At 26.4% G+C, this 14,346-nt stretch overlaps 2 protein-coding genes across 3 annotated transcripts in view; one reads left to right on the top strand and one right to left on the bottom strand.

The window, feature by feature from the left end:
* LOC107450241 (mitotic checkpoint serine/threonine-protein kinase BUB1) overlaps positions 1–3,217 on the bottom strand; it is a 12,818-nt gene extending 9,601 nt beyond the window's left edge. The window contains exon 1 of the mRNA XM_016065996.3: positions 3,040–3,217. Within this exon, the coding sequence (XP_015921482.2) occupies positions 3,040–3,044 (5 nt within the window). The 5' untranslated portion in view covers positions 3,045–3,217. The remainder of the gene's footprint in view (positions 1–3,039) is intronic.
* A 205-nt stretch (positions 3,218–3,422) lies between these two features.
* Positions 3,423–14,346, top strand: part of LOC107450240 (3'(2'),5'-bisphosphate nucleotidase 1) — a 24,336-nt gene continuing 13,412 nt past the window's right edge. Inside the window, exons 1-3 of one of the 2 annotated variants that reach the window (XM_016065995.3) lie at positions 3,423–3,699; positions 7,190–7,291; positions 11,500–11,607. In XM_016065995.3, coding sequence (XP_015921481.1) covers positions 3,574–3,699; positions 7,190–7,291; positions 11,500–11,607 — 336 coding nt within the window. In that variant the 5' untranslated portion in view covers positions 3,423–3,573. The remainder of the gene's footprint in view (positions 3,700–7,189; positions 7,292–11,499; positions 11,608–14,346) is intronic. The other variant, XM_016065994.3, reaches the window with a different exon arrangement.

Here is a 14,346-nt window from a genome sequence, read left to right as displayed (position 1 = left end):
ATCGCTACATAGGTTTTTAAAAAGGCGTAAATACGAATCACAATATCGGATTTTTAAATCTCGTAAATAAGAATCGCAACTTACAATATTCAAATCGCGTGAATAAGAATCGAGATAGTAGCAGATTCCAGGCTTGGGACCTCTAAAAGGCTTGTTAGAAGCAGCGTCGTTTGAACTACAAAAATCAGATCTATCTGGAGGGCGGGTAAAAAATTCGGAAAATCTTATCTGCTGCGAGTTAAAGGGGAGAAAATAGCTATAATAAGTAAAAATGAGAAAGGATTGGTAGCTATGTAGTTTGAATTTTCTGTTTCTTTTTGAAAATCGGTGAATTTTCAGAAAAAGCGGAATACTTATAAAAAAACTGAAATTTTTAGAAAAATCTGAATTTTGGATAAAAAAAGCTGAAATTCAAGAGATAAAAGTGAAAAAAAGCAGAAATCCGCTAAAAAGCGGAAAAATCTCATCCCTGTGAGTGTTTGGAAGATAAAATTCAGATTTATTCTTCGGAGGTATTTTTAAAAATAAAAAATAAACTAGAACAAAAAAATCCTTAAAATATTTGATAGCTCGGTTAAAGCGGAAACTCGGATAACTGGGGCTCGGATTATCGGGACTCTACTGTATAGATAAAAAATATCATTAGAAGGAAACAGCATTTTTATCATTTTAAAATTAATGTAAAATAGGGAATATTTTTTTATCATCTGCAGCAGAATAATTACACAAGTCTTGGCAACTTCCGGGTAGCGGTCCTTTGTTGCTTCTACGAATTCGTGTAAAACATTTTTAGAACTCACGTCATATTTTCTGTCAGTCACTATAAAATTATTCTTAGTGATTGCATGAAAACACAGAGAGGGACCAACTTGAAGGGTATAACTAGTAGCCACGGCGGGACAACCTCTTTATATTTCTTTAAAAAAAAGATTAGCAACATAGAGGACAAATAAAATCCCACATTTTTGACATGCACTTTTATATGTGAAATATTCTGTAATTTAGGCCACCCTAAACATTATTTGTACACTTTTTTTAATTTAAACTATTCACACTTTAATTTAAAAAATAATTTAAGACTTTTAAATTGCAAACTAATTTTTATTAAGTTCAAATATTACAATGTAACAGACGGGTCATCTTACAAATGTGACAAATAGTTTCAGGGAAATCTCATTATTGAAAGTGACTCTTTGATTGTTTAAAGTTGGAGTTGTTGAAATTAGCATTGCTGTAATATCTTACATCTGAACCTATGCTAGATCATTGTAGTAATATTAAAAGTTTTCAATCCACTAGACCCTGTTAGAAAAACAACCCACAAATTGTCTATTTCTTTCTCAATTTCAGTTATTTGGGCAATAAAGTTAACTACCCTATTTTTTCCTTGAACTTTCACACTTGCATAACTAAAAATTGCAACATCAACAGGGGAAGAACCTAGAATTTCTGTTGATTCATTCATAGTGATATCTTTGAAGTTAAATTTTCTTCCTTCTAGATACAGATTTATAATGAATTAAACAATTTCTTTGAACACTTACAAATGCATGTCATATATTTAGTATATCTTTTATACTTAACATTCTTCAAATGCAGAGCCTTCCTTTTCAATATCCTCTTTTGATAGATTACTTCCACCCCATTGCAAATGGATTTCGCACATTTAACAAATGATTTGACATCATTTTGTAAGCAAGTCTAATTTTTATGTTACTATTCCTTTGCATGCAACCATTTTTATGGTACCCCTTGCATCAACTGCATATGTTTCGTGACTTGTAGCAAAAAAACGCCAATTGTTCTCAATGGCAGAAAAAGTAATGCTGCACTTCTATTTGAATTGGGATTATGACCCATCACTAAAAATGTTCATTTAGTAGCCATTTCTTTTTTAAGTTTATCAAATAGGGTTTCATTGAAAGTATGGATTTTGCATATACTGTCACTGGCTATGACATAATTTACAATTACTTTTTCTTCCATACAGTCTATTTAAAGTCAAGCAACAGTAGTATATAAAGAGCACTGCCCATGAGTCCAATCATAGCCACCGGTGGCTATGGTCCAATGGGCTGACTGCACTTCATTTTGAGTAAGGAAGGTAAAATTTTCACTAAAGTCTACTTGTAAAACACACTTAGTGGGATTCCGCCTAAGCTGCTGAAAATACTTGGATTATGTTTATTTTTCTAATTCGCCCTCAAGCTCATCAATTACATCAGACAGTGTGCCTTCGTTCAAAAATCGAACACATTTTGTCATACTATAATTTCTGATCCACTAATACCACTTATTTTGTTCCACTGAATTGATAGGACATTTAGTTTTTTCTCACTGCTACATCCCCTTTGTTATAAGAGAAACTTTAAAATGTTTACATTCTTTTTAAAAAATACAAACATTTCTTTGTATTTTTCCTGATTATTTTTTCAGAAAAATATATTCTTTTTTATTTCAGGGAAACCTAGAAGAAGTTATGCTCATTTGCCAGAATATTATAAGTTTGTGAAATGCTCTCGAGGTGGTAAATTCAAACAACAAAACAAAAATACAAGACTCAGGAATAATTTATATTGCACAATACGAAATTATCCCCATATTTATTAATGATATTTTTTTTAAATGGTGCTTTTTAGCTATTTGACCAAATTACCATTCCTTACATCCCGAATGGCCTCTATCATAAATTTTACTATAATAATGCATAACTTCTAAAAATAACTTCTGGATCATTCATTACTACAAATTGCCTTTAAAATTATACCAAATATAGGGATACTACTTAAGCTTCAAAAAACTGAATACAAGTTGACATGAAATTCAATTACATAATATTACTTGAAATTCCAAATAAAAATAAAAATTCATCATTTAAAAATCATACAGTATTAATAATCACAGTATTACTGCAAATAATATATACAATTTTCAAATTATTATTATCATAAATTTTACAGAAAACTTAAGAGTATACGTTTTTAGCCTAAGTTACATTTGTAACGTTTTATCGAAAATATTAAAAATTATATATATTACCTCATAATGGAAAACTTTAAAGCAAGCTTCAGAGATAAGCTTCATTCAAAAATCAAAAGTGTTAAAAAATAATAATTGATAAATAATGATAAATACCAATACAAACAACTTAAATGCTTGACTTTTAAAGTTAGTTAATTCAAACTTAAAATCTGGTCGCGGGAATATCAAAGTACAACGTATAGCGATATAACGATTATCGATTAAAAAAGAAAAACTTAAGGGCCATTCTTCTTTAATGCGGTTTACGCATCTTCGATCACCATTACGGGAATGCGTGAATTTTGAAAGATAAAATATGATTGGTCAATTTTCCGCGAAACTGATTAGAAGTGTAAAGTGAGAATGCTCCTTGATTTATCATAAAGTTTCAAAGATGACAAGTAAGCTACAAGTCTGGCAGATTAAGAAAAACATATCTGTTTTTGCAATCTCATCACAAAACAATTGCAAAACAGAATACAAAACTAAACTGGGAGTGTTCAAAATAATTTTAATTAAGATTATTTAATTAACGTCTGTTAAAAACATTAAATGATGGCCACTCAAGCTTCCTCTGTGCTCATCAAATTAATGTCTGCCTCTGTTACAGTTGCTAATCAAGCAGGAAAAATAATTCGTGAAATAATGAAGAAAGGAAACTTAGGAATTGTAGATAAGGTCGAATATTGTGTATTATTTTTAAAATGAAATCATTTTTCAATTAAAAACTAATGAAATGTTATAGTTGAATCACAAATTAAATTATATGATTGAGGAATATTAAATAAATTTATTATATTTTACTGATTTATTATCAGGGATCTGTCCAAGCCAAATTTACTACAGTTTAGCGATACCATCACAAATTCAACTTTAGGAAAAACGGTAGTTTCACAAAATACTTTTTCTTAAAACTTTATTTTTGTGCCTCGTAAGAAACGATAAATCCATATTGTGTTAATTTTTTAATATGATTTTTAATTTTCACAAAATAAGTACCTCTCAGAAAAACCGAGACAGACCCCTGATTATATAAGCCAATGTATTTATTTTATAAATATGTAATCATCTATGATTTTATTTTACTTGATAATCGACGTTTATGAACCTTGGTGTAAAATATGTTACCATATGCTTCAAAATTTCATAAATGTTAACAATTGTTTTATTTTGATTATTTTTTGAAAATATTTGTCATACCATTTTATTTAATTGATTTCTTCTTTGCTTGCTTTTAATTGTGAATTATAATTTCACTTAGCAAGGATGGCAAAGAGGCCTGCACCAAAAAGTCATCAAATTTCGGAGACAACATGACATTGATTTTTACGAGAAACCTAAACATCGTTTTATTAAGATTTTATTTTTGGGGATTCATTTTTACAAAAAATAGAAATAACTTTTGTAAAGATTTCATAATTAATGAAAAGCTAATAATTTGGCTGCTAAAAATTCTATTAATTTTATAAAATTATTAAAAAAGTCTTTTTTTTAAGTATTTTCTATAATGCCTTATTAAAAAAATTAAATTTTATTCCTTGTGAGATCATATTGTCAAACTAATATTTAGAGATAAATAGTTGTCTACAGTATTACATATATGTTCAGTTCCCCCCCCATTCACTTTAGATCTAATAATCAGATTTTCACATTTTAGGATTCAATCTTAATGGTTCGAGAGGATGATCTCAAATATGCTAATTAATAATTGCACGCCAGTTACGCCATCAGACGCAAGAACATACTTTGTCTGAATAAACATAGTGTGTTTTAAACGAATTCGGATTTTTGACTCCCAAAATATAGGGGGTAGCCGTAATTTGCGGAATATGGTCTCCATACTTTGGTCAGGAGAGCTGTCTAAAGCTTGGATCCTTTAATGTTAATTTTTCGTTTTGTGTATTTCACCATATCTCGAGAACTTTTTAAGCTAATTAAAAAAATCTATGCATGATTGTAAAATTCATTTATCCAAAAATAATTCCACCCTAAAAATAATTTTTAGTAAATATTTATTATTTCATTTAAGAATGATTGAAAAAATTTTAAATTGTAAGGTATACAATTTTTTACATCATTTTAAAAAATTTAATTTTATCTAGCAAAATATAAAGAGCAAAAGCAGTCTAATAGTTCATTACAAATCGAATTACAAAAAATCAAATACTTAAAATTGGATACTGATTTTCCCCAAATTTTGTATTTTGCTATGTAAGATTACATTCTTTAAAATAATGTAAAAAATTTTATACCTTACAATAAAAAAAAATTCGAACATTCTTAAATAAAATTATAAAAAGTAATAAATATTTACTAAAAATTATTATTTGTTTGGAATTATCTTAGGATAAACGAATTTTATAATTTGTGTGTAAAAAATTTTCAATTTGCTTAAAAAGTTCTCAAGATACGCAAAGAGTAAAATTAATATTAAGGAGTTCAAACTTTGGAGCGCTCTTCTGACCAAACTATTGGTACCATATTTTCCAGATTGCAGCTTCTCGTTGTATTTTAGGGGTTAAATAGTTATGATTATAGAGAGAAAGTACTTTTTATATCTGCCTTCGTAACTTAAAATGTCGTTTGCACTTATTTTTTGTCATATTCGAGAGCATCCCCTCGAACCATTAAGAATGAATCCTAGAACGTGAAAATTCGATCAAAAGTTATTCAGGGTTGTCCTTCTTTTATTTGATGCACTATACATGAAAAAAAAAAAATCAAAATTAACTGAGCACTAAAGAAAAAAGTGAACACTGTCCGACTTCGCATTTGTACTTAATTTTACTTTATTAAGCTTTTCCTTGATGAATCACAATCAAAAACAAGCATTTACATGTTGAGAAGTACACCTGAATTTCATTATGAACTCATGTTATTAACTGAGTTTCAGTATTAAATGTCTACAATTACAATTATTTGAGAGATAGAAGACTAATTTTTAAATTTGTCTCAATACATGTCATGCCATTTTATTTTTAAATCATGCTAATTTGAATGAAATTTGAAAAGATAATGGTTTGAATTTTTTTTTTCTTCCTTGAAGCATCAGATGTCACTGTTACAAACTTCTCAGATATTGATAAGAAGTTACCACAGCCATAAACAACTGGCAGAACTTTTTGTGCTGATGCAACTATGTCATTTAATATCAATTTTGATAGATATAAATTTTACTTAATCATAATATATATATTACTTACTTTTCCATTTTGCTTATTTTATGCCATGCAAATTACTTTCTTATTGTTCCAATGTTTGGTAAATAAAAGAAGTTGATTCTCATTTTTTCATAGAATTTGATTTATAGTGGCACATTTAAAATCTTCAATGGCCCATTCTACCCTATGATTGTGGTTTAATTAGCCAAATTGCTATTTATCGTTTTACTATTATCATTCGTTATAAGTATTTTTGTAATCCAATTTCTAATACTTTTTCATGTAACAAAATAAGTAAAGTAAACATAATAAAATTTTGAAATAAACCTATTAGAAAAAAAAAAGTCCTTTCCATTTTTTACATACAAAATAGAGTTTAATACAATTTCTAAAAAAATGGGCAATAAAGCAATTTTTCCTAATCAAAAGATTAAATAGCGCTGTGGCTGCGGGGAGTGGAATATTTGGAATTATGATTTAAATATATATACTACAAATACAACTTGCAGCAGTATAAATTAAGAATATTTAGTCCTTGATCCAAAGAAAGAATAGCTAAAAGATTTCACTTTTCCGTAAAAGAATTCACCTGTCCATTTTCATTTGTCCATTCACATGTCCCTTATAGAGTCCTTTAAGTATTTTTTTTTTTAAAAATACTTACAAATTTAAGAAACAAAACAAATTTAACAAATACAATCTTAAAAATTTTTTAAATTAGCTTTATACAAATCAACATTTTCTCACTATGCTTTGATTGATGTTTAATGTTACACATTTATTATAAGTAGAGCATTATATTGAATATATAAAATAAGTGATAAAGTTAATTTTCTTAATTTGAATGATAAAATTAATTTTGATATAAAAAGTTTGATTCAATACATAATATCCTAAACTATGGTGACAAAACAATAATTTCATAAAAGCTTGTGCTTGCTTTTTTTTTTTTTTTTTTTTTTTTTTTTTTTTTATTTTCTTTTATTGATAAATATTTACAATTTAAGGGAATAAATGACATACAAACTGAAGCTGATAGATCTGCCCAAAGATGTATTGTGAATTCTCTGTCAAAGCATTTCCCTAAAGTAACAATCATTGGAGAAGAAGTAAGGCTATTTCATTTTTATGTCTATTTTTTTCTTCTTTTGCTCTTATGGTATGAGGGTTATGGTTATTCTTCTAACTTAGCTTTCTGCCTCATAAGCATGAGCGTAGCATGACGAAAAATTTTAAGGGACACAAGAATTTATTTTTAAAGTATTCTTTTTTTTAAAAGAAAAGCTGACATTAATAGGTCGCCTCTTGATTTTCATGGCATTTTTATTTAAAATGATAAATTTATAATAAAAAAAATTCAAAAACAAAATAAAGTTTGAAAATTTTCTTTTTTTTTATTGAAATTTTATTATGAATTAAATAATGAATCATGAAATATAATAATTAAGCAAATATTCCTCACATCCTAATTTTTTAGTGAAGGTTTTTTTAAATAACGGTAATTATATTATTACACTTATTATACTCACTCGAAATAAATAACAGCATTTCAAAAAATATTTATGAAATCAAATGAAAAAAAATTATGTAAATGTATATTTTTGAACTTTTAGAACAAAACTATTTCTTATTGTAAAGTTCATTAAAAAAAGGAAGAAAAGAAACTACTAAAAATGCCTTATAACTTAACTGAAAGTAACAACTGAAACTGTAGTCAAAATGTGAACACAATTGTTTACACTGAACATGAAATGTATAAAATTCCCAAGCATGTTAAAATGCGAACCATTTTAAAGTATGTAAAAAAGGAAATAAAGGGAGTTATTTCAGTTCATATTCGAAGAAAAGTGTGAAACTTTTTAAAGTAATTATAAAGCCAATTTTGCTTATATTAAATGCTAATCATACATTTATAATACTCACTCAAAGGAAATGACAGCATTTTAAAACATATTTACAAAATCAAATAAAAAACATTTAATATAAATAAATACTTATTGAACTTTTAAAGCAAAACTATTTCTTACTGCAAAATTCATTAAAAAAGAGAAATTTCTAAAAATGTCTTATAACTTTGATGAAAGTAACAACTGAAACTGAAATGTATGAACAATATGTGAGCACAATTATTTTACACTGAAACCAAAACGCACAAAATTGTATTTACACATTTACTAAATTGTACACAGAATTTACCACCTCGACAGCATTTCACAAACTTTTAATATCCCAGCAAAAGTGCTTAACTTCTTCTAAGTTTCATTGAATTAGAAAAGAATATATTTTTCTGAAAAAATGAAATGAACCCTTTTTTAAGACTATTTCTGAAGTCATATTTTGTTGTAATAAAAATCGAAAGTAAGTTAAATAAAATATACTAGCAAAAAATAGATTTAAGAGCACAGTTGTTGCATATTATATGGAAATAATGGACTTTCATAGTTTCGAAAAGAAGAAAACTTTATTTTTGATATTTTATCATTTTTAAGGATAACAAAATACATAAAAACATATACTTTTCATGGACACTAGATAGTGAATGAACTAAAGAGATATTAAGTCATACAAAACTATAAAATATTCTAAATCAAGATGAAAGGCATTTTAAAACCAAAGTATTCATTTATAAATAAATATAAAAACAAGACAATTGTTTACTCATTTTTAAACAATTATGACAACTGATATTTCTGTGCGTAAAAATCAAGTTATTCAAAAAATTGTCAAATACTTTAACACAAGGGACTAAATGTGTGCATTTGAATTTTGTATCTATAAACTTCTTTTAAACAAAATTAAGCATTACTAGAGAAATTAAAAATTATAAAACTTAGTTTAATAAATTCTTATTTAGAAAATTAAATTCAATAATATTTAGGTCTTATAAAATATAATCGATTTTATTTTATTTCCTTTGGTGCGCCCTTGATTTGCAGCTTCCAAGGAGTTTTTCAAAATTTGAGCGGAGCTTAATCAGTATTTTACAATGTTGCTGAATATTTACTTGCTTGACCGGGTATATAAAACTGAAAAATGCTGTGCTTGTAACTGTATTTCCTAAACACAGTTTTAATTTTGCAGTTTCATATTTAAGATGTTCACTACATTAATAAATATAAACTTTAAAAGATAAAAAAATAAGCAACCTAAGGGGGAAAAATTTAATGAACAAAACCCTTATCACTAAAAAGAAAGAAGTTCAAATTGAAATTATGAGGAACACTAAGACATTTTTCACTCCATTCTTAATTTTAATTCAAACATTTAGCTAGATTAGTGACAGTTTAGATTGAATTATGAATATCCATATACCCTTTTATTTATCCCTTACATATCACTGATTATATGGTAATGATTTTCTCTCATAATAGCCTGAACTTTTAAAGAGTTAAATATAAATAATTCTTATGGCGATATTTATTATATTGAAAGGTAAGGATTTAATTTCTTCCCTAACATCTTCATGGTTCTTCTTTCTGCAATTATTATTATTATTCATGCTATGTTTTATTTTGATTCAGCTACTGAATTCAAAACATCTATTAACTAATGTTTAATCCAGATAAAATTAGTAAGTATACCAGTAAAAATGGCTAATTAGAAATAGTAACTATAAATTTGTAAAATATAATTATGTTTTATTACTAGAGATTAGTGAAGTTAATAAAATTTAAATAAATAAATTTTCTGTATTCTTAAAATAAAAATATTTTACTTACCTTAAGAGAAATGCATTTTTTTTAAAAATTGGAAAAGAGCAAATTTTTAATGGGACTTTTTTTTTCCCTTACGGCTGTTAGAATTCAAATTTTAAATTAAACAAACGATCTTGTTTTGAAAAACCAAACTCATGGACAAGTACATTGCAGAAAATGGGTGCATTGCCCTAGTCTTATTTAGTAACCTGCTTTTGCAAACAGCTGCTTTTACCAGCATCCTCAAGTTAGTACATGGAACAAAATACCCAAACAGCTTCTTGAAGCATACGATTATTAAGTCAATAATTGAAAGATGTGAATAGAAAAAATGGGATAGTTGGTGCAATAATTTGAATTTTTTCCAGTTATTAAAGAAAAAAAAAGTTTTTTTTTATTATGCAATCAAATCAGGAAAAATTTGCATTTTGACAAAATGTCATAGGGGTATATGCCCCCTTCCTTATGCTACACCTATGCTCATAAGAGCAGCTAGAAAATTGTATCAAAGAATGAAACATTACCGTGACAATTTGGAAAGTTAATTGCTATTTTCATGTATATAAGTAACAATCATGTATAAAAGTAACAATAAATCAACTAGTAATTTACCTTTATATTTATTAATAACATAAGTGCTGATTAATTATAATTAATCAGCACAGTTATCAATAAATGGGGTAATTAAACAGCTTTAAACCAGTGTTCTTTCCTTAATCATATAGTTCTAGATTGGTGCAACTTGCCGCCCTTTCATGAAGACAAATGCTGTTTAATAAAAATTACTTTTCACTAGTTCAAAATAATGCATTTTTAAATACAATTGTATTTTAGTTTTATTTTAAGTTAATATAATAAAAGCTCAAAAATCTGACCTTCTGAAATCTAGACATTTCTTTCAGCTCAATCCAATTTAAAATTCAAGGTAAAATTTTGAAATTCTTGTATTGTAAGTTCATATTAAAAAAATTAAATTAAAAAAATATGTAGAAATTCATAGTAATAACTTCCATAGAAGTAATAAAAAAATAATTAAGTGTATTTACAATGAAATCAAAATGAATCAAGCCTATTAAAAAATGTTAACTCAAATGTGTGTGTCATAATACTATTGTATTAGGTATTAAAAACATTGGAATTTAAAAAAATCAGTTGATCTTTTGAAATGATGCGCAATAATATTTCATGAATTTATTTCTTGAAATTAATTTTTAGTCAAACTAATAATTATTAAAAATTTAGAAACAATTATAGTAGTTGTTATTAAATTAGATAAAAATTAATAAACAGTGCCATTCTAATCTTTTTTTTTTCTGAGGAACAGTAATACTTATTATTAAAAATACAACATAAAATTGAGAAAAAATTTAGTATAGTTCTTAAACTCTGGAAGTATATAATTTTAGTCTTTTATATGCAATTACATTTCAAAGATGTAGTATTATAATTTTTTTTTTTTTACTTACACTATTTATTTATTATCTTATTGAGTAATCTATTAAAAAATTTGTTTTGTTCTATTGTTTCACAATGTTGATAACAAAAACAAAGATTGTAAACAGCAGACCCCATACATTTATATTTGCTAAATGATTTTAAAACCACATATTAATTTATTTTAGACACTTGAAAAGATAGAAAATGAAGATGGTTTGCTTATTAACTTAAATAACTGTGAGTCAATTGCTGCTTCATGTCCTGACGATTTGCAGTCTGTAAAAGAAGAAGATGTAAGATTTATATTTTGTCCTGATTTTCTTGTAATATTTATTGATTTGAAAGTTTATTTCTGTACACATTAAACCTATACATTGATTCTATATATATATACTATATATATATTTATATATATATNGGGAACTCTTAGTAGTTGCTATTGGTTTATGAAATAGATCGAACGTTTCCCACGCAAGAGCAAAGGGAAAAATGTCCTGCTCTTAAATGCATACTTGAGCCAAAAATAGATTTAAGAACAGGATGTGGCTTTTAAAAGTGTGAGAAAGTATTTCGTTTAGAATAATAATTAGGATGAAGTTTTATAAAAGAAACTAACATAAAAAGATTAATTGAAGCTTTTTATGTTAAATCCCCCCTCGCCAAAAATGTTTAGTTACAATCCAAAAATTTTAAAAATTATCCATTTGCAAAATCTTCCCTTTGGTTGAAGCACAATTAAAATAATCAAATTTGTAATGTTGACAATATATAAAAGTAATATAAATTATAAAACATTTACATATGTTCTCATTGTAAAAATTTTAACACAATTAAAAACCTGTAGTAGCTTTTTCAGCTAATTTAAAATTTTCATTTTCAACAGTTTTTTTTTTTTTTTTACTTAACAGTTTTTTCAGTTTCAAAAGTCTTTTGTTTAAAAATCACAACACAGCTTTTTCACTATAAGAAGTATTCTTCATAAAAACACTATTTACGTTAACTCTTCAATCATGATAAAAAAATTTATAAACATTTTAAAAAATGCGCAAGTTAAAATGTAAAACACAAAATGCAAAAAACAGTTTTACAGGAAAGATTTCAATCTGGAATTAGACTTGAGTATTGTTTACCTTGTTTGAAAACAAAATAAAAAAATGACACAGTGTTTGTTATTGTCAAGTCCAAGATTTCAGTATTGTCTTTATTTCACTTTATTTATTATTTACCTTACATATTTATCACTAGCAAAATATCCGGAATTTTTTTTTTTCTCTATGTCCAAAATTTGCCTTCTATAACATTTTTTCTTTTCTTTTTCTCTCTTATTTTTCTTTCGACCTTCTTTTATTTTTCTTTCTACTTTCTTTATATTTATTTATTTGTACTTTTATTTTCTTTCTTGGTATTTTTATTGCAATTATTAACCCGGATTTCAGGAAATGTGTAAAGACAAATGCTTTTATAATCAGAAAAGATGATCAGTCTTCTCAGATTTTACATTACAACCCGTTTAACACAATTTATCGCTAATTGAAATCCAAAACAAAGCTTTCAAATTTAATATGGTATTAAGGTAAATCAGTTTTTAATTTTTGACTGATCTAGCTATTTTCCTTATTTTTAATCTGATCTGCAAGTTTGGTTAATTTGCAAATTACCTTTTTTTTTTCATTTATATCTTTCATTCTTTCCTTTTGGACATAATTTTTTTTTTCTTTCAAAAATTCTAGTGCGGATATTTTTTAAAGTAATTTTTGTGCAGAGATCTTAATTGATAATTTAATTTGTCACAATTGCTAGGGAATTCAAATATTTTCATTTCTTTTTTAAACGTGTTTTTGAAGTGAATTTGGTTACTAATACTTTTCAATTTTTGTTTGATCATTTTCCTATCTTTATGTTGTTTGTCTATGTCTGAGCTGGAACTGAGCTATGAACTAATTACCAACATTGGACTTACGCATTAATGTCTGGTCGTACTTCAATTTAAATTCTAGCAACAAGTATTTTATTCATTTTTCCAAACTATTTGTATTAGTTTTAACATTTCTTGATTTAATTTTTGCCACACCGTAATTGCATTCATATATTAAAATTAAATTTCAATAATTATTGCAGTTGCATTACGAAGAGAAAAAAATTTAAATGGCATTTTCATTTAAACCCTAATCACTGCAAAACAAAAATATAATTTCTACTATTCAAAAAAAATCATAGAAGCTGTAACACATAAAACAATATGAAAATAATTTCTTGAAACACTTTTCAATCAAATAAATCAATTAACTGAAAATAAAAATTTAAAGAAATAAAAATTTCAGTAAATACTATCAATATATAAAAAGTAGTTTCACTTTGAAACATCAAACATGGGAAAAATTAAAATCATACTCATTTAAGAGATTGTTTTATGAGAAATGTAAAAAAAAAATAAGCACAAAAGGATACATGAAAAAGTTCGAATTAGTCCAAGATATTTTGAAAATCACAACATTAGCGATGAAAGTGCGTTGAAATTCCGTGAACTCAATTCCAAAACCAAAGACGTGAGCTGCTAGGGAAAAAATTTGTTTCTTCGTTAAGATGAATCGTAAATTAACACCAATAGTGACGGAGAAATTGAAGCTTATTTTTCTTTTGAATGTCGAATATTTAAGTAGACCATCGTGGGTGTGAGAACAATTATTCATCGACGATAAGATCCAGCTCAGCACTTAAGAGTGGCAAAATCAACGCTTTCTCAAAGGGATAGTTTCAATAAAACATTTTAATTAACAGGAATTCGATGCAGTTTTTCTTTTTAGTCCAAGGAAGGAATTGAAGCTCAGCTTTCTAGTATTCTCAGGAACGTAGACAAAATATGCAGCATAGACATGGAAAACGGATGATCGTTTAGTTCCACTGTGCGTAGGTATAATTTATAATAAACTAAACGTTTGATGATTGAAGAGATTATTTTTTTTTTGATGAAGATACAGGATGAATTAATTATTGCCATAAGTTGAAGAAGAATTTGACTGCTTATTTACCAA

The sequence above is a fragment of the Parasteatoda tepidariorum genome, chromosome 5, assembly GCF_043381705.1.
Source record: "Parasteatoda tepidariorum isolate YZ-2023 chromosome 5, CAS_Ptep_4.0, whole genome shotgun sequence".
Classification (NCBI taxonomy): Eukaryota; Metazoa; Arthropoda; class Arachnida; order Araneae; family Theridiidae; genus Parasteatoda; species Parasteatoda tepidariorum.
Note: the sequence above shows the minus strand (reverse complement) of the source record. Positions and strands in the feature narration are given on the sequence as shown.